Source organism: Canis lupus, chromosome 30 (genome assembly GCF_011100685.1).
Source record: "Canis lupus familiaris isolate Mischka breed German Shepherd chromosome 30, alternate assembly UU_Cfam_GSD_1.0, whole genome shotgun sequence".
In the NCBI taxonomy this organism is placed as follows: Eukaryota; Metazoa; Chordata; class Mammalia; order Carnivora; family Canidae; genus Canis; species Canis lupus.
This window is the reverse complement of record NC_049251.1, coordinates 28872334-28898713: the sequence shown is the minus strand read 5'-3', so window position 1 is coordinate 28898713 and position 26380 is coordinate 28872334. Positions and strand designations below refer to the sequence as shown.

Sequence of the window (26380 nt, the reverse complement as noted above, 5' to 3'; positions counted from 1 at the left end):
TATGTCTCTTATTTCCTCTAAACTAATAGATCTAAATGAGATACTCTCCATATTGGCTCTGTTCAATAGAAATATAATATGAACCACATATGTGATTTTACATTTTCTAGTAGCCACAGTGAATAAGAAGTAAAAAGAAAGAGGTAAATCAATTTTGTAATATTTTTTATTTAATCCAATATATACAAAATATTATCATTTTAACATGTAATCGATAAAAAATCATTAATGAGACATTTTACATTCTTTTTTCCATATTCCATCTTCAAAGCCCAGTGTGCATTTTTTAAAGATTTTGTTTATTTATTCATGAGAGACACACAGAGAGGCAGAGACATAGGCAGAGGGAGAAGCAGAGGGAGAAACAGGCTCCCTGTGGGGAGCCTGATGTGGGACTTGATCCCAGGACCCCAAGATCATGACCTGAGCCAAAGGCAGACACTCAACCACTGAGCCACCCAGGTGTCCTGCCCAGTGTGTATTTTACACTTACAGCACATTGACTTCATTCTCAATGTAATGGTTAGCATGAAATACAATCCTATCAAAACAATAAAGTTGTGTTTACAGGAAAACTTTTTACACCACTTCAGTTTTTGAACTAAAATGACTTCAAATGAAATAAAAATTTAAATTCAGTTCCTGGGTTGCATTAGCCATATTTCAGATGCTTAGTAGCCATGTGTGACTATTGACTACTATATTGGAGAATGTTCCTAGTGGACATTTCCATCACTACAGAAAATTCTGTTGGATAGCACTGAAGAGGCTTCAGCAGATGTAGGTATGAAATACCTCATAGGTGTTGCTGTATATTTTCCTGTTGTATCCCATCATGTCCAGTTGTTGTGTTTTTCATGGTGCTGGGATTGATTAGTGGGTCCATGGGTGCTTTTGGATATTTTTAAAGAAAGGAGAAAAGGAAATTTCAGTGCTCTTTGTTTAGAATGAACTAGGTGGCAGGGAATGAGTGATTCCCCAAACTGGGACAGAAGCCATTCTGGCCATATAAAGAATCATCTGAGGACACTCAGTCTGATATAGTGGTTGAAAGTCATTCTGCCTGGATTTGAATCCTGACTGCCACTTACTAGCTCCATGACCTTGGGCAAGTCAGTTAACCTCACTGAGCCTCTGGGTTGTCTTTTTTTTCTTTTTCTCTTCTCTTCTCTTCTCTTCTCTTCTCTTCTCTTCTCTTCTCTTCTCTTCTCTTCCTTTCTTCTCTTCTCTTTCTTTCTTTCTTTCTTTCTTTCTTTCTTTCTTTCTTTCTCTTTCTTTCTCTTTTTTTCTTTCTTTCTTATTCATTTATTTATTCATGAGAGATAGGCAGAGACATAAGCAGAGGGAAGAGCAGGTCTCCTGCAGGGAACCCAATGTGAGAGTCAGTCCCCAAACCCCAGGATCACGTGAGCCAAAGGCAAACACTCAACCACTGAGCCACCTAGGTGTCCGTGAGCCTCTGTTTTTTCAACTGTGAGATAGGAAAATGCTAGTACTTAGCTTATAAGGTATTGCAATGGTTAAATGAGATAATGTGCCTAAGGCACACATAATGCACAGAGTAAATATTCAATGGTATGAATTACTAGTATTATGTTATTGTTGTAAAATTATAGGTTCCAAGGTTTGGGGGTTAGAGGAATCTAATTGGTTAGGGTCTGTGGTAGGACCTGGGATCTGCATTTTAAACAAGTTCTCCAGGTGATCCTAAGTTCTTGGAACCTCCTGGCCCACATCCCTTCCCAATGTCTTTCCCTGGGGTGACCCTTGGCTCTATCTCAGCCCCAAAGAAGCACATCCTGGCGGGATACCCTAGTGTCCATCAGAGGACAAACAAGCCCAGTAAGGTTGCCAGATTCAGCAAATAAAAATCCCCTATTTTATCTGGCAATCCCAGATCCCTAATTCAGTTACAAATGTAAACTAGTATTTACAGGGGAGGTGGTTTTTTGCTCTGTGGGCCTCTATTCCTGCCATATCTACCATAAGGTTTAAGTGTGAAGTGTGAGGACAAAAGTAGCATTTTCAGGTTTTTTAGATGGGTCTAGAATCCATGCCTAGATTCTCTTGAGCTTGGAAGGCCATCTTTTGTAAAATGAAAGGGCTTTAGGAGCCATTTTACTCAATCTGTTCATTTTGCAGGTAGGGAAACTAAGATCTGCCTGGGAACGGGGGTGGGGTGAGGGGGGGAGTTGGGGAGTGAGTTGTCCGAGATCAGTGGCAAAGTCGGTTCCTGGTGCTGACTGGACAGGGGCCCCCAGAGATGGGGAAGGATATCCTGCCATATGCCCAGATGGTGGGGGATCAGGTTCAGGAGCTGCCACCCATGACCTGGCCTCCTGGCCTCCTAACACACGGAGCTGACGGTGCCTGGCCCCCACCCCACACTGGTGTCTTGCAGGGTGTCAGGAGGAGAGCTCTTCGACTTCCTGGCCCAGAAGGAGTCTCTGAGTGAGGAGGAGGCCACCAGCTTCATCAAGCAGATCCTGGACGGGGTGAACTACCTTCATGCCAAGAAAATTGCTCACTTTGATCTCAAGGTCAGTGAAGGAATGAGGGAGAAGAATCATTTTAGGAAGACTGGACCAATCCCTTCTGACATCGCTGCCAGGAAGGGCTCGGTGCCCATTTGGCCGTCTTCCCTTGTCTTGCCATGGAAAACTCTGAGCTCCTGGGAAAGAAATGAGGCCACAGAAAGCATCCCTCTCCTCAGTTTCATTTCACACATCAGGCTTTCTTCACACAGGAGCTGACTGCAAGAAGCTTCTCACTCAGACCACAGATACCTTATCTCTTTCAGGCAGCAGGTGGGGTGTAATTTTTAAATAGTAGACCAGTGACAGGAAACTTGAAACCAAACACATTTCACAAGACTGGACTCTTCAGTAACCAAGAACTAACTTGTCAGGGGGCAGAAGTGGAAGTGTTGGGGTGAGGACTGCTGAGGTTGGCTGGCTCTCCAGGCCCCACACAGCCTCTGGCACCCCTGGCCCAGAGGTCATCAGTCTTGGATCGCAGGAACCGCTGGCTGTCCTCTCTGTTCCCATCCCCTACTGTGGCCACAAAACTGCTTCTAAGGGCCACTGATCATTTGTGGTAACTGGTATTCAGTGTCAAGAAAGTTCACTGTGACCACGTAGGACCTCATAAAGCAAGAGTGTGGTCAAAGTGGAAGGATAAGTTCCCATGGTAACTGAGCTCAGTTTAGTAGACTGATGAGCCTTTCCAGATACCCGAAGTATAAAGATCCTCTAACTGGTGATCGGAGGGACCTATTTATTGGGGTGAAGACCCACACATTTTTCTATCTAGAAATTCCTGTTGTGTTTCAAGCATTGTGCCAGGTATCACTACAGATACAAAAATCAACTGAGGCTCTGTCTGGGCTCAGTTCCTCTTTTCTAGGAAACCTAACATAGGGGACAGAAAAGAATGATCAACAACTCTAAGTGCTGCAGTAGAAGGAAGTATAGGGGAGCTGGGGAGCTCAGAGGAGGGGGCATCTAAGTCAGACTGCAGTATCTGAGAGGGCTTCCTGGAAGAGATGATCTTTGAGTTGAGTTTCAAACGACTGGTAGAAGTTATCAAAGGGGAAGGATCTTCTAAGGGACAGAGGCTAGCAGTGTACATGGTCCCAAAATTGCACAATGTATTCAGGGAAGTACAGGCAAAGTGGCAATGTTCTGAATGGCTGGAGAGCAAGCCAGGAGGAGAGCAGAAGGCAGATACAAGGGCGTGAGAGCTAAACCAAAGAGGTTGAACTTTACCCTAAGGGATAAGGGCTGGGTGTGTGTGTGTGTGGGGGGGGGCATGTCAAGTGATCAGGGAGGTGAGGCAAGCAGATGTGTGTTTCAGAAGGATCCTTCTGGCTGGAAGGATGGATAGAGCGGGGACACCTGGAGGCTGGGGCCCAGCTGGGAGGCCAGTGCAGTAATGAGGATGAGACATGGAAAGTGCCAAACTAAAGAGGGGACAGATTGAGGATCTACTACAGGGTTGATCTGAGGTTTTGATTAGGTGCCTAATTAGTGGTGAAGGATGAGGAAGAGGGCAGAGTCCAAGATGACAGCCAAGTTATGACTTGGGGGCACCAGCCCAGAGAGGGCATGGCATGCCCGTGGTCTTACAGCAAAGGCATCAGGCAGTGGGCTCAGTTCTTTTTTTAAAAAAATATTTTATTTATTTATTGATGAGAGACAGAGAGAGAGGCAGAGACATAGGCAGAGGGAGAAACAGAGGGAGAAGCAGGCTCCCTGTGGGGAGCCTGATGTGAGATTTGATCCTGGGACTCCAGGATCACGCCCTGAGCCAAAGGCAGACGCACAACCACTGAGCCACCCAGGCATCCCAATGTAGGCTCAGTTCTTGCCATGGACCCCGCCCCAGCTCTTACTCTGCCCCATGGGGTGACTTGCTGTGATTCCCCTCAGAGAGGTCCTTCCTCCTTATGCTGATTGTCACAGTATTTTGAATTCCTCCAACAGAAGACACCTTGTAGCATTTCACACAGGAATCAGGGGTAAAACTTGGGAGTCATTGAGGAGGAGGTGGCCTGAGCTGACCTTTGGACCTCGGAGTGGTAGTGCACCAAGCAGAAAGTGGTCTACCTGGATTGCACTTGTGTCTCCTTCCTGACAGTACAATTGAAAGTTAACTTGTCATTTTCTGTGTCTTTACTGGCTCCAGGAGACTGGCTTCAAAATAGTCTCCTTTGTCTTTTCTCTACGAAGTCTGGTAGAGGTAGGAGGAGTTGTAATCCCATAGATGCTATGATGGCAGCAGGTTCATGCTGTTTAGTTTGCTTGTATGGCCACTGTGGTTGTGGGGAATGCTGGCTTGGAGGTGGCCACGTCGAGGTTTGATCTTCATCCTGCTATATCCCAGGATACAAATGAACCTCAGCCTTTCAACTTTAATGCAAATAATAATAGCTACTTGGTTAAAGAGAAGCAGCATTACATGCCAAATACCAGATAGTGCTCTGTGATAGTACCTGCTATTGTTATTTCCCCTCCCAGAATAGAGGAAAAGCAAACACAACTCTTGTTACAGTATTTTGGGCCCATTAGACTAGGATAACAGTCCTGCTAGTGCAGTTCTCAGTTGCCCAGCAGAGAGCTGAGATTGCTTGCTGCTGGGGCATGTCCGGCTCCTGGGCTCAGTCTGGTTGCTTTCCACGACCTGGAGATAGTCTGGGTTTTCCCCAGATGTGTGTAGGGGGAGGATGCTGCTAACCCCCATCTTGTCCTCCTATCCTTAGAGTTGTGCAGACTCTGAGCCTTCTGACCTCTGCCTGCCCACCCATCTGTGGTCTCTTGGCCCAGGCCCTGCTGAGCAACTTCAGGAAGTGATGAGTAGCTGCATTACCTCATGATTGGGTAGATACTTCCTGGAGCCAGAATGTGGATATGCATGCCCCTGGCTGGAACTTTCCACCAGCTGGAGGGGATGATATAGAAAGTCCAGCTGGTAGTTTGGGGTGGGAGGAGTTCTTGGTTCCATGTTTCCCACCATATAAAAATCATTTTACATGAATATATTTTTCTTCCCGATTTTCATTCTCTATGAGGTGCCTCTGCTTTCCTCAATTCTTGTATTCTGTTACCCGTCACCAAGTGAGTCAGGCTAGCCTTGCTGTCCCAGGGACACAGCCACCCTGTTGTCTCCATGCCCCTACCTGTTCTCCATGCTCATCTTCCAGCTTGAAGGAGCAGGTGATGGAGGAGGGGCAGCGCTCACCTGCCTCTGAATATGAACAACTTCTCTTGGGACACTACCTGTTAAGCTCTTCCTATGTTCAGTCACTCTGCTAGAGAGGTGAGGCCCTGTCCCTGTTTTTTTTTTTTAAGATTTTATTCATTTATTTGACAGAGAGAGCAAGAGCGAGAGCACACAGCAGGCAGAGGAGAGGGAGAAGCAGGCCCCCAGCTGAGCAGGGAGCCCAATGCAGGGCTCCACCCCAGGACCCCAGGATCATGACCCGAGCCAAAGGCAGACACTTCACCAACTGAGCCACCCATGTGCCCCCCCATCCCTGCCTTTGACATGCTCCTAGCTTGTGGCATAGGGCAGATAAATGGACAAATTAATGTATAATAAGCAATCTTGGTAAAACAGATCGTGGTATGCTGCAGCCCAGATATCTAGGATGGGTCCTTGTCATCTGTAGGATAAACGAACCCATTGTCAGCATGGTGTTCAGGCTTTTCATACACTACCTTAGCCCTGATTCTGACCTCATCCACCTTTCCCCACTCCAAAATGCTAGCTCCAGGCAATCAGATGACAGATACATGTTCTGGCCTCTTTCCTCTTCTGTTCATGCTATTCCCATCCAGGAAACTGCTGTTCTTCCCTTTCTCTGTCCAGGGGTTCCTTCTCGCCCCTCCTTCTAGGCCCAGCAGAAACACCATTTCCTCTGGGAAGCCTTTCCTATCCCTGCTACCTCCCAAAGCATAACTAAGAATGAACCTGCCTTTCTGCTTATGTTGCTCTTTGTACAGTCTTCTGCTGAGAATATCTATCACCATCAATCACTTTTTTTTCTAAGATGTTATGTATTTATTCATGAGAGACACACAGAGAGAGGCAGAGACATAGGCAGAGGGAGAAGCAGGGTCCCTGATGTGAGAGGAGTCTGATGTGAGATTTGATCCCAGGACCCCGGGATCAAGACCTGAGCCGAAAGCAGAGGCTCAATTGAATGAATGAGTAAATGAGTAAATGAATGCTTTGGTAAGACCAAATGCGTGCATGGATGGCAAAGCCCTTTCATGTCACCTGGTAAATGCAAAAGAGGTTACAGGCAGGTTTGCATCCTGTGATGTGAACATTTATTGAGGGACTCTTGTATGCCCAGAAGTAGAGTGTCAAATATCAGTGTGATATGGTACTGGCTTCCAAGGGCCCACTGTCTACTAGGAGATGGCCATGGTAAGACGCAGTAGGGAGGCCACCTGAAATGAAACTGAAAATGAAATGAAAGCGAAGCATGACCCTCACCAACAAATGCTCACTTCCAGGGAGTAAGCCTTCTCCCTCAGCAGAGGGAATACCATGCCAGTGTGTTGTAAATACATCACAGAAAGGCCATTGATGTGGGTAGATGATGTTGCTGCGTATTACATGGATGGAAGGAACACTGGGGCTGACTGCCTCTCTGTACTAGGTAGCACCCAATGTGGGCTTCAGTACCACCCAGGGACCACACCCTGGTATGCCATCCCAACACACAAATAAAGGCCTTGTAGAGGGCGGTTTTATGTTTATTTTGCATTTGAGAATTTCCCTTCTGAGTATTATTTCTGAGCTGCAATTTGAGAAATCAAAAATGGAAGGTCATCCTCAGGTCTGACTGGTATTTTCAGCAAAGAGAACAAGCCATGAAGATTGAAATTATATGCAAGCTAGGAACCCAGAACTCTCATGAGGTTTTTTGGTTTATATAAATAGTATTACAAAGTGAATTTCTGAACAAAGTACCTCGAAAATCCAAATTCCTCTATGCCCTGATCATCCTTTCAATTATTTTTATGTTCATGACATGATGGGGTCTGTTTGTCAAGCTTTCATAGGAATAATGCCCTTATACTTTAAATGTTTATGGCACTTTCTGTAATACAGCATGCTTATACAGTTGTTGTCTCATTTGATCCTTATGGTCACCCATTGAGGTATAAGATATTGTCCTTTTTCTTGCACACAAGGCAACTGAGATTCAGAGAGGTTAAATAACTTGTCCAAGATCACACAGGTATTAAATGACAGAGCTGGGCCTTCAACTTAGCCAATGAGGAAACACAAAGTCAAGTTGTGTGCTACCAGCTTTTCTTTCCCCAGGTTCTGACAGTGTAGATTTCTTACTTCCTTGGGCCGTGCCTCTGACACATAGTTAATCCAAAGATCTGTGCTGTGCCATGCACGTCTCCTTCACACAGTTAATTTCTCATCTGGTTACATTGTTTTTTCTTTCTCATAAGTTATTCCTTATTTTTTTAATGTATATTTAATCGGTTGCTATAAAATGTGCATGTATTTGAAAGTAGAATTTATAAGAATAAGACTGTTTCCAGACTAAAACCTGGCAGCATGAAGCAAAGGTAAGACAGGGGAGAGATTTAACTGCCAGGATAGGATGGGGTGAGATTGTGAAGGTCCAGGGCAGACCAAAGAGTCTGCATAGGTAGTCACAACCATGGAAGACTTTTCCCCTCAAAATTATTTATTATGAAAACATTTCAGAACATTTAAAGAAATTGGAGGAATACAATGGACGCCATTAGACCTTCTGCCTAGATTCAACATGTAAGCTCATTGCTTTACCTCTTTCTCTCTTTAAAAAAGAAAAAAATATATTTATATTTCTATAAAAGTATTTTTATATACATATATACCTATGCATTGAAAGAAAATTGTAGCCTCCTGACACTTCACTCTCAGCACTTCTGTAGGCATCTCCCAAGATTAAGGTCAGTCTCCTACCGACCTACCACCATTATCACACTTAAGGAAATTAATAATAATTGGTGGAAGACCTTTAATAAATGAATACACATGATTCCATTTCTGACTTTGAAAGAAAATTCTGGTAGGCAGAGATGATAGATAGGAGAGAGTAGAATAGTTGGAGGAAATGATAAGAACTTGGGAAAGAGATGACCCAATGGCTCCCCTTAGCATTTTTTAAAAAGATTTTTATTTATTTATTCATGAGAGACACAGAAAGAGGGAGAGAAGCAGAAACACAGGCAGAAGGAGAAGCAGGCTTCATGCAAGGAGTCCGATATGGGACTCGATCCTGGGACTCCAGGATCACCCCCTGGGCCGAAGGCAGGCACTAAACTGCTGAGCCACCCACGGATCCCTCCCCTTAGCATTTTTTAAGTGAGGATAGTCTTTTATGCTATTATAAAAAGTAATAACCTGCTTGCCTGAGGTTCTGTGCAGTAGTATTCTGGTAACAGCCAGATCGCCAGGAAACAAGTGTATGTACACACACACACACACACACACACACACACACACACACAAATTTACCATGAATTTTATGATATAAAGATTTGTAACACAACTTATAAACAATAAAAAAACAAAAAAACTGTTATCCTTTTTATTGTAAATTCCAGAGAGCCAATTGTTTCTCATACAACATTTTCTTTGGTTTTTGCCAAACCCTTGTATCAATAGCCAACCTATGGATGTGGTTGACACCTGACTGTAGTTCTGACAAAAATATTGGTTGATATTTTTGTCTACATTAACAAGTAAGGTGAAAATGATACAATGAAGACGTGTGTTAGAACTTTGCTCATTTGTCAATGACAGAATGACTTCTTTGCTGAGTTGGATAATAGTTTCTGTATACTGAAAAAATATGTCCTTCATTTCTGTGCTAATCACACAACAATGGCTACATATACAGCACCCTTTTACATTTAATCTGCATTATTAAGTGATCTTCTCCAGCACTTTTCAAGTCTAGAATCAAGAAGATAATAAATCAGGTCCCGATCTGTAGCATCTGCCAGTTTCCATGGTGTCAATACAGCCACCATGGCCAATTTCAAGGTACCAACATGCCACTGACCAGAGTTTAGAAGAGGAGTGCAGGGATCCCTGGGTGGTGCAGTGGTTTGGCGCCTGCCTTTGGCCCAGGGCGTGATCCTGGAGACCCGGGAGGCTCCCTGCATGGAGCCTGCTTCTCCCTCTGCCTGTGTCTCTGCCTCTCTCTCTCTGTGACTATCATAAATAAATAAAAAATAAAAATAAAAAAAAAGAAGAGGAGTGCAGTAGCACACCATTATTTAATATTTCTCCAATACAGAGATAAGGGGCAGAAATCACCTCAAGAGTATAAAATATGATTTAATAAATGAGGAAGCAATGAGTTTTTTTTTATTTATTTGTTTTTTTTTTAAGATTTTATTTATTTATTCATGAGAGACACAGAAAGAGAGAGAGGGAGAGACACACAGGCAGAGGGAGAAGTAGGCTCCATGCAGGGAGCCCAATGTGGGACTCGATCCCAGAACTCCAGGATCAGGCCCTGTGCTGAAGGCAGGCGCTAAACTGCTGAGCCACCCAGGCGTCCCAGCAATGAGTTTTAAGGATTGTTTTTAATATAACTTATTTCAATATCAGTTTATATAATTTAATATTAATATTAATATTAATATTAATATTAATATAATTATGTAGCTCCCTTAAAAACCAGCTCACAAAATTCCTGGTCTGTCATGAACCAGTAGGCACCAAGCTCCAGTACCTCCCTGGCTCTCAGAGACTTTGCACACAAAACAAGAGCGTTTTGTAACCAGGATAGTGTTATATGCAGGCTGCTGTCAACAGTGTCGTAATAACAATGGCAGCCAACGGTTATTGAGCACCTCTTAAGCGAGCAGGCTCTTGTCTCAATGCTGTATGTATGTTTACCCATTTAATACATGCAACCACCCTGTGAGGGAAGTTCTGCGGTCATACCCATTTTATAGAAAGAGGAGGTTACTTGAGGGCTCCTAGGGCTTCATTGTGTCTCCTCAGAACCCCTTACCGTACTAATATTGCCATTTTGTGGATGAGGGGCCAAGGCTCAGAGAGGTGAGTCACTTGCCAAGAGCCACACAGCTAGTGCAGGGCAGAGTGGATTCAAACCTGTGTCTGTCAGATGCCTGAGAGGATCCTCTTCAGCACTGGTTTCCCAAATATGGCCCAGTGTGCTTCTGACTTCCTTGGAGAGCTTGCTTTACAAAAGCAATACTGGAGCCTCACTCCTGGTGAGTTGATTTCGTCAGTTTGGTTTTTTTTTTTTTAAGATTATTTATTTATTTATTTATTTGAGAGAGAGAGAGAGAGAGAGAGAGAACATACAAGCGAGGAGAGGAGCAGAGGGAGAAGCAGACTCCCTGCTGAACGTGAAGCCCAATGCGGGGCTCAATCCCAGGACCCTTAGACCATGACCTGAGCCAAAGGCAGACTCTTAACTGACTGAGCCACCTAGGTGCCCCCAGTTTGGCATTTTTAACAGTCCCCAGGGGATTCCAGTGGGCAACTAGCTCAGAAACGAACCCCTAAAGCATAGCTTGGGGACTCAGAATGTCTTGACTCAGGCCCAGGTTCCTCACTGGTTAGGTGGGGGCACCAACCCATCCACAGCTTAGTGGCTCTGAGGATCTAATGAGGTGATAAGTGGGGAAAGCCCACCACAAGTGCTAGTTTAACACAGACCATAGAGCCAACGTTGCTGATTGGCCCAAGGCTGAAAGCCAGTGGTCCTGGATGTCCTTAAAAGTGAATTTTTATTTCTCTCCATGCCACAGGAGCCTAGAGACAGAGTAGGTAGGTAGAGTAGGTTTTCCCTTCTGCTTTACCATACAGGACAATGGGAGGTCAGAACCATGGAGCAGCCTTCCCCGGTGGAGGAGGCCATGAGTGAGTGGCCAGTAGCTGTAGTTTAACAAATCCAAATGCACCGAGTTAGGGCCCTCCCCTAAGCCACAGCTGTGGGTTTTCTGGGAAAAACATGGAGCTGGGGCAGGAAGCTGCAGAGGCATCAGAGTCGAGATGGACACCCCCACTTTGCCAGCAGGCAAGGGCAACCCCAGCAGGCACCCTTGCATCAACTAGAGGAGACAGGGGAGAGAGGAGAGCACACAGGATTTGGAGTCAGCCAGAGCTTGAACCTTATCTGCCCTACTTATTACTGAGACACCCTGGGCAAGTGCTTAACTTCTCTGAGCCTCAGTTTCTTCATCTGTAAAATGGGGGTGATGATGGTGCCTGCCTCAGAGAATGAGAATTACATGAATATGGATGCTTTGTAAACTCAATGCTATAGATTGTGCTATACTGAATCCCCAGGGTGAGTGATTTTAGAAACACAGAAAGAGCATGAGAAGTAGCCTGCTCTTTGCAAGTGTGCAATCTGTTTAGGGAGGCAGGACTAACACTCAGGGCTCTCGGCGGTGGTTGAGGCTCCAGGGTGAGGCTGCTCACAAGTGTGGAGCTGGGAGAAGGAAGGAGAGCTGGACTGGGTGTTTAGATGATACTTCCTGGGGGAGAAAGAGTTTTGGCTGGGCCTGGAAGGATGGGTAGGAGTTCAGTAGGCAGATGATAAAGACTCTCATTCTGGGAAGGAGACACATGATCAAGGAAATAATCTCAGAGGTGATGCTGACAGCTACAGGTCACTTTATAAGCCCCGTTTGATCTTCTTGATAACCCTCGTGAGACAGGTTTGATCATCATTACTAATTTCTAGGTGAGAAACCTGCAGCTGACAGGCCAAGTGACTTGCTCAGTGTTGGACTGGTAAATGGCAAAACCGGGGATTGGAACCCAGGCTCTAAGGCGCTTAGCCATTATCTGTCTTGATTCCCTGAGAGCAGAATATGCAAGAGATGCGTATGTGACTGCACTGGTGGTTCATTTGTCCAGGAAACAATTCCTGAGCACCTGGGAATTGCAATGCCATCCACCCGTGGGTGCTAGGGGTGGAAATGAGCAGCAGGGCCCCTGTCCTCCTCCCAGAGCTTCAGGAGAATGGGGAGAGGACACATATGGAATGAGAGTGCAGTTAATGCTCTGGCAGAAGCATGTCGAGGTACCATGCGGGCCCTGGGGGAAACACCTAGCTGCATATGTTGGAGGGGAAGGGGTTACAGAACATGTTCCGGCATGAATGTGTTGGAGCTGTGGGGGATGGTGGAGAAGAAGCTTATGAGGAAGGCCATTCCAGCGGAGTTAACTGCAGGTTGGGGTAAGGGTGATAAGGAGGTCGGTTGGGATGTAGCAGAGGGGTGTGTGTCCAGAGGTAGCAGGGCCCTGAATGCCACATAGACAAGGACCTTGGGCATGACCACACTGGTGGTGGGGAAGTGACTGCCTATGGTCTCATCTATGGTATGCTGGGGGGAGTGTTTGCTGCAGCACTGTGGAAAGCTGCCCATAGGGGCCTGGCAGCAGGCAGTGTTGCTTTCTCAGGTTGCCAGCACTTCCTGAATAATCTGGGGCTGTGGTCGATATTTGCAGTGAAGGTTCGTAAGAGCTTCCTTGTCACCATAGCACAGACTGGCTGGGCCCCTGCTCTGCTGAGTGAAGCAGCCTTGCCCAGTGATAGGCTACACGGGCCCCTGGAGAGGACACTGGGCAGAGGGTTAGCAGACGTGGGCTCCACTCCTTGCTCAGTGACCTTGGCAGTTTCTTGACCTCTTGGAGCTGCTCTTCAAAATGAAGGGACTAAATGATCTCTGAGGTCCCCTGCAGCCTCAACTCTGTGAGCACTGTAGGAGTGACATGGGGGTGAGGATGAGTGGGAAAGGAGGCAGGCAGGTCAGGGAAAGGGCATGCTCTGTAGTTGTGCACAGGTGATTCAGCAGGGATTCAGTAAGGTTCCCAGGGATGACTATAGTCATTGCTACTCTCAGAGAGGAACGGACAGACATAGCCACCACTATTTGAAACCTTGCTGGGCATTGATCCTTCCATGGACCATCTCCATCTCTCTGGATCTTCAGAACAACCCTATGCCATGGTAGGTGTTGTCCCATTTTACAGATGGGAAACCAAGGCTGCAAGAGGTCCAATGACTTTGGCCAGGTTTTGCTGTGAGTGACAGCACTGGGATTTGACCTGCCTGCCTCTAAGCTCAAGCCTTTTGTACCTTACTATATAGCCCCCCACCCCCACCCTCACCGCAAGGCTGCCTTCATCCTGCAGACGCTCTTGGACATGCTGTACTGAACTGATGGGGATCACCCACTGACATGGGTCCTGCCCAGAGGACCAGCTTCTGGTTTAGCACCAAAGCAGGTATCTCTGACCAAATCCCCTGGGACACGGTGGGGCATGTTGGCCTCTCCCGCAGGGGCCTGCCTCATGGGCTGAAATGGATAGATTTGTTTAGACAGGTGAGGACAGTTTCACCTCCTGGTAGCAACTCCACAAGCCCTCTGCTGGGCAGTGGTGGCATCTATGGGAATGTGATCCCTCCTTTTAGCCGTGCTTTGGAGGTGAGGTCAAGTATGTGGATAGAATTTGTCGAAGTAAATAAAGCTAGAGGAGGACAGATGGATAGGCTCATGCTACCCCAGAGGGCAGCCTGGCTTGGGCCCAGCACTCTGTGGTCACAGTGGCCTATTCTTCTTTCCTGATGGGAGCCAGGAGACCTGAGCCTTTTGTATGTCTCGCCTTGGGCCCCAGAAGGGGAGAATTTGCCCAACCAGCTTGGAAGGTTGTTATGCCATCTTGCAGTTGCAGTTGCAGAGGCTAGAGCTCGAAGGGGCTCTGGGTCTAATCCAGTATCTATTTTAGAGTTGGGGGTGCTCATGCCCAGGGAGAGGAAATGGCATGCTTCAGTTCCCATGGCCTTGTATGGTGGAGGTGAAACTGCAATTTCCCTGTACTTGGCCTGGAATCTTTTCTAGTGCCCTATGCTAGTGCCTGGGATGGGGGAAGCAAAGAAGTTGAGAAAGAGCCCTTGGGGGAACTGCTGCTTTGCTGGCCCTCAGGCTGCCCTTGGGGATCCTCCCTCAGATTTCTCCTCCTGACCTAGCCCTACAGCAGCCCTGTGGGGAGGAGTGCACAAGGCGCCCCCCTCGGGCTGGTGGAGGACCTCCACAGGGCAGAAGGGGAAGGACCACCAACTCCCAGTTCTTTCAGTTCATGTCAGCATATTTCAATGGCATGTGCAGGATGCAAGACATCATCAGGGAGGCCAGGAAACTTAGCACTGATCTGAGTTTCCCAGGGAGGCCACCACCCAGGAGAGCAGTGTCACAATATGGGAGACAGCCTGTAGCTTAGGACCACTTGCTCATAAGCATCATCAGCCCTGAGGGGGTTATACACGAGGTCAGGGACCACTTCATTGAAAAGTGAGATGGGAGAAGGAGGCAGGCATGCGGCATGGTCTCTGAAAGATGAAGTAGGGAAGGCATTCTAAGTAAGGGGGCCAGCTGGAGCTTGGGAGCGGTGTCGTTCTGGGTGTGGGAAATAGCCACCTTGAAGGGATATGGGCAGGTACAAGCAAGTGATGGGCAGTGAGGCTAGGAAGGTAGCATGGGGCCTGTTGGAGCAGAGCCTCCACGCCTCAAGTATCATGCAGGGCATTTGAGCTTTCTCTCATGGTCAGTGGGACCACTGAAGATATTTAACCAAACTGGGTGATGTGGTGAGTAGGAGCCAGACTACCCTGGAAAACCCCCCTGACTCTGCCATTATGAGCTGTTGGACCTTGGGCCAATGACCTTTGCTCTCTGAGCCTCTGTTTTCTCAGCTGTGAAGTGGGGGTGATAACAGCACCTACTCCTCAGAGTGATTGCAAGGATGACCTAGAGCACGAGTGAGCTGCTTGCCTTGCTAAATGTTCAGAAAATCTCAGCTCCCACCTTGCTTCCTGGGTAACATCAGACTGGGTTAGTGGAGGCTGCGCTAGCCAGAAGGAAGCCCTTCTGAAAGCAAGAGGAACTGTAGATATGAGGACTGTTTTCCTGTTTTATTATATTCTGGTTCACTCCCAGTTAGGGCAGGTCTGAGCCTGAAGGTCCATTTGGTCCAAAGGCCCAGTGTGTGAGTGGTGAGGGCAGGACAAGAATCTGAGGCCTGCCCACCCAGCAGAACATTCCTGCTGTGCCAGGGTGCAAGCCTGCCCTAGGTTGCCAGGCCCAAGCAGCATCTCCACTTCTCCCTGGAGTAGATTCCCAGGATGCTTGAGCCACAGGGAAGGGAGATCATTTACTCTAGTTGTTAGGAGCATAAGCTCTGGAGTCCAACAGATAAAAGTTGAAAGCCCTGTGTCCACAAACCAGTATTTCAATCTTGATTTCTCTTTCTGAAACAGAGGAATGATAACATCCACTGTATAAGATAGGAGGGTTCAGTGAGGTATAAGGTTTGTCACGTGCTTGGTTAGCACAGTGCAGCTAAATGGCAGCATGTGTGTGTGTGTGCGCTCACGCGCATGCACGTGTAGGCCTTCTGGAGGAGATACTATTTTTACTGAAATGTGAATAGGAAATTAGCCAGCTTTGTGATAGGGGCCGTGCAGGAAGAATGTTCCAAGTGGGGGAGAAGTCACCTGCTGTGTGTGTTAGGTTCTTGGGGTGGACAAGATCTTGTGCAGACAGGCAGTACTGGGTAAGAAAACGTGGCCTGGCCCTGAGGTTTTCCTAAGCCAGTGGAGAGGCTACTGCTCCTGGACGGTGGGACACAGAGGTGAGGGGGTGTGCGGCCAGGATGCTTCTCACCTCTCAGAGCAGTGCTGCCAGATCCAGCCTCCCATCATTCTTCCTTCTTTTCTGATGTTCCCTACCCAGCTCCTACTGCCCCATAACCCTGGGAGTCACCAGGTCCGATGTGACTGCTTTTGTCCATGGAGGCTCCCATCCCCCTTCAGCATGTGCTGTGCTCTGAGCACACTGGTCATCGGGAAGCCCTGGGCCCTGACCCTGAGCTCCAGAGACAAGCTTCAGGACCAGTCCCCAGAGGAGAGGGGAAGGTCCCAATAAGGTGACTCAATTCCAATGTGGTGGAATAGAGGAGAAGCCTCACCCTCACCCCACCCCACTGGGGAGATGGTGCACAGCTTCCTGCATGGGGTGCCAGGATACTTGGGGTCTGTGGGCAGCCACTGGAGGGCTGGACTGGGGGTACTGCAGCGGGGCCATCTGTCTGGGTCCCATTTCCTGACCTCCCCTGTCCCTACTCTCCTTTCTGCAGGGCCTAAGACTCTGCTTTGCCTTGGGAGAGGACTTTGACACATTTTAAAAATAAAGTTGAGAGAAATCTCCAGAGGGGAAGAAGGATAAACAAGCATAAAAAATTGCAAAAGGAAATGTCTTATTTATTTATTTTTGAAGCCGGGGGAAGGCCTCAGCTGGCCGGCTCACTCAAGTGAAAGTTTCCAGCCACTCTGACATGAGGTCACAGAGACTTCAGGGAGCCAGGAAGTTTGGGATACGGCACCTGGAGTGTCCTCAGGCCAGATTCAGGAGCGGTTCAGCTAACTGATCCTTAGGGCCCCCCTCAGCCTACCAGCCTCTGTGCTCTGCACTATGGGGGTGGACATGCAAAGACCTCAATCCTCCCTCCAGCTGAGGGTCCGGTAGAGGAGTGAGGACAGAGCCAGCAAGGACTGTTGGGCAAGGGAGAGTGTGACAAATGTCATAACATAATGGTTCAAATAATCACCACGGGGACTGAGGGGTAGGATTCATTTGTGGTGTGTGGGGGGTACTCAGGGAGGAAAGCTTTCAAGGACTAGCTGAGTTGAGGTAGACTTTGAAGCCCAGCTAGGATTTTATTTTTTTTTATTTTTATTTTTTTAAGATTTTATTTATTTATTCATGAGAGACAGAGAGAGAGAGGCAGAGACACAGGCAAAGGGAGAAGCAGGCTCCACGCAGGGAGCCAGATGTGGGACTCGATCCAGGGTCTCCAGGATCATGCCCTGAGCTGAAGGCAGCGCTAAACCACTGAGCCACCGGGGCTGCCCCCAGCTAGGATTTTAATGGGCAGATAAAGCAGAAGGTTTTCTAGGTAGAACAAATAATTCGAGCAAAGGTACAAGGTGGGAAATTCTTCAGGACTTTGAAAATAGGGATGTTTGATTTTCTTAAACACGTATTTATCTTTATTTAAAACTGCTTTCTTGAGATAATAAGTCACCTACTATACAGGTCACCCATTTCAAGTGTACAGTTTGCAAAGTTGTGCAACTGACCCCACAATCAATTGTAAAAAATCTTTGTCACTCCAAACAATAAAGCCCGGTACCCATTAACAGTCACTCCCCATTCCCCCAGTCCTGGGCAACTACTAATCTACTTTCTGTTTCTCTGGATTCACTTCTTCGGATAGTTCGTATAAATGGAATCCTATAATGCGTGGTCTTTTGGGACTGATTCTGTCACTTGGCATAATATTTTCTTTCTCTTTTTTTATAAAGATTTTATTGGGGCACCTGAGTGGATCAGTCGGTTAAGCATCTGCCTTTGGCTCAGGTCATGATCCTGGAGTTCCAGGATCAAGCCCCACATCGGGCTTCCTGCCCAGCGAGGAGTCTGCTTCTCGCTCTGCCTCTACCCCTGCTTATGCTGTCTCTCTCCCCCTCCCTCTCTCTCTCTCTCAAATAAATAAATAAAATCCTTTTTAAAATATTTATTTATTTGAGAGGGAGAGAGCATAAGCAGGGGGAGGGGCAGAAGGAGGAGAAGCAGGCTCCCTGCTGGATTGCACAATCCTGGGATCATGATCTAAGCCAAAGGCAGATGCTTAACCAACTGAGCCACCCAGGTATGTTTTCAAGGTTCATCCATGCTGAAATATCAGTATTTCATTCCTTTTTATTTTTCTTTGCCTTCTTTCCTCTTAATGGCTGAATAGTATTCTACTACATGGTTATACCATATTCACCACTTGATAGAAATTTGTCTTGTTTTCACTTTGAGACTATTATGAATATGCAGCTGTGACATTTGATGTTTTTATGTGGATGATATTTTCAGGACATTCCACTTTGAATGGAGTCTGGGTTTGTCATGGTAGAGAGTGGGAAGGGACAGGGTGAAGCAGAGCAACATGCTCACCCACTGTGAACTATGAGCGGTTGGGTGGGAGTGAGAAGGGTAGGCTCCTGTTCTGGCCTCACTAACAGCCTGTGGATTATGAGGCCAGGGCAGGGCCGTCCTGCCACCCACACACACCTGCACAGTTGTGTCAGATCTGGCAGCTATTTGCAGCACTGGAGGATAGCCTGGGCAGCTGGTATTTTCCCTGGAAATCAGGTGCATTTTTTCCTGGTCCTGCTGAGGCCAAAATTAGTGTAAACTACACAGTTAGTCCAGGAGAGGGGAGTTTGTCAACAGGAAGCTGGCCAGCTAGGGGAAGGAGGTGGTCAGGAAGACGATTGTTTTTTTTTTGTTTGTTTTTGTTTTTTTTTTTAGATTTTATTTATTTTTTCATGAGAGACAGAGAGAGAGAGAGAAAGGCAGAGACACAGGCAGAGGGAGAAGCAGGCTCTATGCAGAGAGCCCGATGCGGGACTCAATCCCAGGACTCCCGGATCACACCCTGGGCCGAAGGCAGGCGCTAAACTGCTGAGCCACCCAGGGGTCCCCAGGAAGAAGATTGTTAATAAACCATGTGTAAACCGAAGCTAGGCTGCTAGGCTCCCACCCCTCCCATGCTCACTCAGAGGGCAGGGGTTTTGTTTACAGGAAATGCTGCCAGTTTCTCAATGGCCCCATTTAACAGATCTGGAAATAGAGGCAGTGCATTAAAGGGATCTGCCATTCAGAGACAGAAAGGGAGCTAAAGCTAAGGTCTCCCCAGTTCTGCTGTGAGCAGCAGGTTTGGAAAACATGGACCTTGCCCTCAGCGCTGTGCCTGTTTTTGAGTTCACAGGAGAAGACAGGACACAAAAACCAGAAAGAATTTTAGTCTCTTAAAAAAGAATACCAAACTCCACCCTAACCCCAAAGTGAAAATACAAAACAGGGCTTTAATTACCATCTTTTCTTCTTTTCCTTCTTTACTTACTTTCTCTTTCTGTTTTTTATAGTTGTTGTTTTTTTGTTGTTGTTGTTTTGTTTTTTGTTCTCCAGCCAGAAAACATTATGTTGTTAGACAAGAATATTCCCATTCCACACATCAAGCTGATTGACTTTGGCCTGGCTCATGAAATAGAAGATGGAGTTGAATTTAAGAACATTTTTGGGACTCCAGAATTTGTTGGTAAGTTTTAGGCCTGTTTCTTTCCCACCTAAGCATCTGGGATCAAAAGATAGAGAAGTTCTGGAAACAAACCCTGTGTCTGGGGCTGTGGCCTCTGGGCCAAGATGGTACCTTGGAGACACCCCCCCCCACCTTAGAAATCTAATGAGTGGGTAGAAAATGTCCTGCTGGTCTTCTGGGTAAGGGTCCAGGTGCTGGCTGAGCACCCAGTAGGACAAAAGTAAATTCCCCAGGTGAGGCTTACAGACTTTTGCAGAGTCAAACCCTCCCAGAGCTGGCCCCACCCCTTGCTGAATTTATTGTGAAGATGTAAAATTACCCCACCCTCTGGCATTCCCATAAACTCACGTTTCTCTGGAGCAGCTTCTGATTTCCTGAAAAGGAAAAGGGAAATCATCTGCTAGATGCCAGATCCACCCACTCACCTCGCCTGTGTGCCTGGCCTTTATTCATGCACAGGGGGCCCTGCTGGTGCGGGGCCCTGGCAGTTCTCTCTTCCCTCTGCTTCCCTCAGCCTTGGCTCAGGCCCCAGAAGCCCCCACATGGTACTGGGGCTACAGGTTTGGGGGTCTTAGAGTTAGAGCTTTGCAGAGGGGAGAGGAATGAGAATTGAGTGAGGACTACCGTCTCTCAGCTTTGGGGGTTGGAGTAGTCTTAGAAATGGAGGGAGGGCGAGATCTACCCAAAACCTGGAGGCAGAAACTTCTGACCACAGTCAAAAGGAAAATAGAATGTGTAAGATCATCCGTTCTGATGGATTTTTCAGGTCGCACATACCAGCTCCACAGCTGTTACGGAATGGTGATGTCAAGGCCCCACAGACCCCAGGTGGGGCACCTTGCTGTATGCCAGGCACTATGAGGGTACTCCACAGGCATGTCAGTTAATCTTCAAACAACCTCATAAAGGAGATTTAATTATATTTCTCTGTCAAGTGCTTTATTCAAGGCAAAACAACCAGTAGGTGGTAGAGCTAAGATTCAAATGTAGATACATCCAGCATCAAAGCCTGTGTTCTTGTGGTTACACTGGATTGTCTCTTAAAAAAGACCTTGGCCCCAGGGGACTTACAATTTAGTTGTGGAAATGAGACATCAAACACCAAGGAAGAGTGCTAGAAGGATCTTTTTAGGTCTCCGGGTCTAGTTTAACAAATGTGGAATTGGAAGGCTAGGGGATTTTAGTTAAGGTCAACCAATGGTTATTCTTCATCTACTGTATGACAGATATTAGAGAGGTACTGGGGACACAGTGATGGGAAGAAGCCACACTCAGAATGACATATTCAAGGTCACATAATTAATTGGTGACAGAACCACCTTGAACCTAGGACACAAGACATCTATTCTTGAACTTTGTCCAAGATAGCAGTTGCTGTCCACTATTCATATACATGGTAAAATGCATATATTTATTTAGTCAGGTAAGTTCATACCAAGTGTTAATCAACAGCAAATGGTTCAGCCGGAAATTCAGGGCAATAGTGGAAGAAGTGTCACAACACAGCATATGATTAATTATACATGCATGATAAAGATATCTCTGAAAGACTGTGCATTTTTTAAAAAAAATTATTTAAATTCAGTTTGCCAACATATAACATCTAGTGCTCATCCTTAATGCCCACCACCCAGTTACCCTATGCCCCTACCAACCTCCCCTTCTGCAGTCCTTAGTTTGTTTCCCAGAGTTTAGAGTCTCTCATGATTTGTCTTCCTCTCTAATTTTTCCCCACTCAGTTCCCCCCTTCCCTTATGGTCCCTTTCACTATCTGAAAGACTGTTCAAACAAAATGTCCACTCTGGCAAAGTCAATGGGACCAGTCATGCCCTTGAGTCAATCAGAGACAAAGGGCTGGTGTCGTGGGTGGGAGAAGTGTCTGAAGAGGGATGGGGACAGAGCCAGGGTAGAGGAGTAGCACATCCAGGTTCAATCATTTATAGCAGGGGGTAAGGACAGAATTAGTGAATTTACTGGGACTGGACTGAGCAGAGAGTTCCCATCAGACAGGCCATGTGAGTGAGATATTGATGAGTAGACCAGACTGTAGAAGTTTTTTTTCTGGTGGTATGGTATTAAATGTCTAACAACTGGGGCTAAAAACAAAACAAAACACAACCCTAATTTATAGCATTTGTCAATTTTAAGCTACCAACTTGCCACTGAATTCAGAGTTGGGAAGAGATGCACATAGTTGACTCTTGTGAGCCAGTTTGACCTAACTCCAGCCCAGAACTGGTTTTGTTTGCACCTTACATGTATATAAGGTGACTTCTCTAGGCCTCTGCCCAAATTATGATGACTTTCTTTACCTAGGACTCCTGAGAAACAGTGTTATAATCACTTGTCCTACTCCCACCATTCCTTTGAAATTTGAACCTGAGGCACAGTGTTGAAAACTTACTACTGTCAGCTTCTAGGAGTGTGGTAGACCCGGTCTTCCAAAAGCCCTCCTGCTACAAAACTGGATTCTTGAGAAAAATACTGTTTTTAAAAATAATTTTATTTATTCATGAGAGGCACACACACACACAGAGAGAGGCAGAGACGTAGGCAGAGGGAGAAGCAGGCTCCCCCTGGGAAGCCCGATGTGGCACTCGATCCTAGGATCCTGGGATCATGCCCTGAGCTGAAGGCAGACACTCAATCTCTGAGCTGCCCTGGTGTTCTGAGAAAAATATGCTTTTTAATGAAATGAAATGAAATTTTTAATGGAAATTCTGGACTCATAGGAAAAAAGAGAAATCTTTAAGGGTAGTAACTCCTTCAGCATCACCGGCTCCACCACCAAAGCCAGTGAAATGAACTTAGAGCTTCGGCTACAAGCAGCAAAAGAATTCAGTAGGAGGATCTCTCCCAAAGACAAGGGTATGTATCAGCATTTCAGTGAGAGACCAGTAAAACTTAGACATCCGAGGACATAAGATAATGAAATTTTCAGATGTTAACTATAAAATAAATGGAGTGTATATAGAAAAAAAGGTAGAAACACAAGAATTAGCAAGCAACTAGAGGCTGTCAAAAATGACCAGGCAAAAGAAAAAAAAAGAAAAAAAAAAAGACCAAGCTTGGGCAGCCCTGGTGGCCCAGTGGTTTAGTGCCGCCTTCAGTCCCGGGCTGTGATCCTGGAGACCTGGGATCGAGTCCCACGTCGGGCTCCCTGCCTACTTCTCCCTCTGCCTGTGTCTCTCTCTCTCTGTCATGAATAAATAAATAAATATTTTTTTAAGAAATGACCAGGCAATTCTAGAAAGAACCAGATAGAATTTTGAGAGATTAAATATATACTCCTAGAAATTTAAAATTCAGTGAATGAGTTAAACAGCAGGTTTTACATACTGAAGAGAAAATTGAAGAATTAAAAGGCAGAGCTGAAAAAAAAAATAGAATACCACAGAAGGACAAAGACACAGGAATATGAAATAGAGGACGAGTGGAAGAGGGTAAAAATTGAAAACTTACCCTAGGTCTGTTTGGAATCCCAGAGGAAGGATTGGAGATAATAGAGGAACAACGTTTGAGGAAAATGGCTGGGAATTTTCAGAACTGTTGTAAAAATGTGCATCCCCAGGGGCACCTGGGTAGCTCAGTGCTGCACACTGAGGAATATTTATATTTTAAGAATGAGGGTAAACAATTCAGACAAAACAAAGCAAAAAAAAAAAGTCAGAAATGAACAACAAAAAAGATAAACACCAACAAACATTTGTTAATAGGACTTCCAAAGATTTGCTTCTGGATTAAATGACTTTTGAGGGGAGGTCTCAATGCAAGAAGTAACAGGAGCAAAGAAATCAGTAAACATTAGGCAAATGTAAACGTTTTCTGTTTAAAATAACGATGATGATGTTTTAATTGCAGGGTTAAAAAATGAACTAAAAATTGAAGAAAATAATGTTAGGTAGAACAAAGTGCTTGAAATGAGTGTTCTAAGGTGCCTGTATTGTTAGACGAGAGTCAAAACATTGCTTTATATTAGAATAACCATCCTAAAGTCTCAAGGGTGGCCATTACAAAAATGTAAGTGGGGGGGGGGCAGATAATAAGAACAAGAATTTTTTAAAAAAACTATCCAAACAACAACAAAACAAAACAAGAGATAAGAAGAAAAGCACAGAAGAAAATGGACAAGCAAAAGCACACAGAGGACAGAAGTGATTGTTTATGTGTATTAAGCAGATAAGCCTGGAAAATGAGTTGTGCTTTTCAAACTCTCTGTGGTGAAAGACTTTAAAATTTTTTTTCTTCAATCTGCCCTGGACTGCTTCTTTAGGAAGATACGAGAAAAATAAATCCCTAGAAAAATTATCACAACTTGAATGTCATGGCAATGTCAAGTTGTCTGGACCAGTGATTATTTGTCTTCAAGACCACACTTTGCATCACTGTCCTAGGGAAAGTCATGTTTGTGTGTTTGTGAGGAGACGTGTGCAAAAAAGTTCATAGCAGTGTCATTCCAGTAAGAAAAGAAGTGGAAACCATCCAAATGATAACTGAGAGGACCATAACTAAAATATGCTATATGTTAGTGCAGTGGACTATTAAATAGCAGTGAGAAGGAAAGACCATGCATGAACACTGAATGAACCCCAGAAGTATAATGTTAAGGTGGGGGAGGGAGGATCAAGTGACCACATCATACCACTGTGACATCATTTTTATGAAGCTAAAAAATAATCAAAACCAGAAAAGTGGTTCCTTGTGTCGAAGCAGGTGGGATGGTGGCCATACCAGTGGTTTTGATATTGTTCTTGATGAACAAGCATAGTCTTCCCCGTTCTCTCCCTTTTCCTGTTGTGATCACACAGGCTCAGCCCTTCTCTCTTCTCTGGCTACTCACCTCTCTTTCTCCATTTCATGGTCAAGCTTTTTTATGGCATCATCTACACTCATATCTCTACTTCTCTACTTCCCACAGGCAGGGCACTCTCTGGACATTACTTACTTTCTAAGAGCTTGCCTGCTTGATCTTTGGGCAGCGTTTGGTCCTCTTCTGTCCTGGGTAGAATCTTCTTTCCTAGACTCTGCACTCACTCCTGTTCACCACATCATCCACACAGCTTCTGTTGCTACCTGTACGATGACTCCAGATTTGACGGCTCTGACTCAACTCGCCCATTCCCAGGACATCTTTGCCTGGATGCACCTCAGGCACCTCAGGCTCATCATCTGCCCCAGAATGGGGCCCCTCTTCCAGACAGACTCAGGAGTGTGCATTCCCTCTCTGCCTTCCTTTCTTCGTTATTACCTTCCAGTGCTGACTTGACTGGTTTCCACCAGAAAGTTCTCAAGTAGGCTTGTTGTGTTAGGCCCCATTTCTCCTTCTTACATCTTCCCTGTTGCACTCTCTTCTTCCTCTTCCAAGTGTTCCTCTGTACTTTCCCTCTTCCTCACTCTCAAGGCCTCTCTGTAAAAGGTTTCTACCAAAATAACAGGCAACTTCATTTCTCAAAATTCTTAGGCCCAGATTATCTCCATCTGTTGCTCTGATTTTTCCTTAGTGAGGAATCAGGAGGGGGACATTTGTCACCAAATGCTCTAAAATTCCCTATAGCCATGTCTTCTCATTTTCATTCTCCTGCTGATTCTTCAATACGGCTTCTTTCAGCTCCAGAAATTGTGAACTACGAGCCCCTGGGACTGGAGGCTGACATGTGGTAAGTTGTATAGGCCACCAAGGTGACCTAGGGAATCCTTTCAAGGGCAGAAGGCCTCAGACTCTGGCTCCAGCTGACATTCCCCTGACCATGAAAACCCCTCTTCAGAGCCTCTGGCTGCTCCAGGTGTGCTGGACCCAAGGCCCGGGCAGCTGGAGGCAGCCAGGCCTGGACTTGAGGCCAGTTAGAACATGGCCAAGGCAGAGACAAGAGAGGCAAGGCTGCAGGTGCAGGCTCAACCCTCAGGCCTGCCACAGCCGTGATGAAGAAACAGTAACAACAGCTTGTTCAGTTAATCAACCAAGTGATCACTGAGAGCCTCTTAGGCTCTAAGTGCTGTGTGGGGCCCCAGGGATACTTTAGTGATTGATTTTCTACACAGACAGGACTCATTTCATTTGAACAATGCTTTAGAGTTGGCTGAGTACCTTGATTGCCTGGTTTTCTAAAATGCTCCCAGCAGCTTTGTTAGGTAGTTATCATTAACTTCATTTTATGCGGAGAACGGGGCTCAGAGATCATAAGGGACTGGGCCCCAGTCCCGGCCTGCAAGTGTGGGAGTCTGATCTTGAACTCGGCTCTTCCGATTGACTATCCAGAGCTCAATGACTCAGACACATCCCCGACTGCTGCTGAAGGGTGTAGGACAGAGAGGGCCGTGGACTTGAGATGGCATCTTTAGGCTGCTGTGGGGGGCCAAGTGACCACATCCCTGGAGGACCGTGCAGGGAGTCCCTTGCAGGGCTGGGATCAGAGCCAGGTGGCTCTGACTGGCCTGTTTTTTGTTTTGCAGGAGCATAGGCGTCATCACCTACATTCTGTGAGTATCCCTGATGCCGGGGCGCCCCCCTAGCTTGAACGGAGGGGACCTGGGAGAAATGAAAGAGGGCCAGGCAAACGGGCAGACTGAATTTACTGATTTTACTCATTTACTCATTCACCACGAGCCAGATGTGTTTGACCAACATAGCACACCTGAGGGTCTGTTCTCTGAG

The 26380-nt window shown here is 46.2% G+C and overlaps 1 protein-coding gene across 1 annotated transcript in view; it reads left to right on the top strand.

Annotated features, from left to right (window-relative positions):
* Positions 1 to 26380, top strand: part of DAPK2 (death associated protein kinase 2) — a 124222-nt gene that overhangs the window by 77845 nt on the left and 19997 nt on the right. Inside the window, 4 exon segments of the mRNA XM_038580648.1 lie at positions 2402 to 2540; positions 19599 to 19728; positions 25337 to 25385; positions 26179 to 26205. Coding sequence (XP_038436576.1) covers positions 2402 to 2540; positions 19599 to 19728; positions 25337 to 25385; positions 26179 to 26205 — 345 coding nt within the window.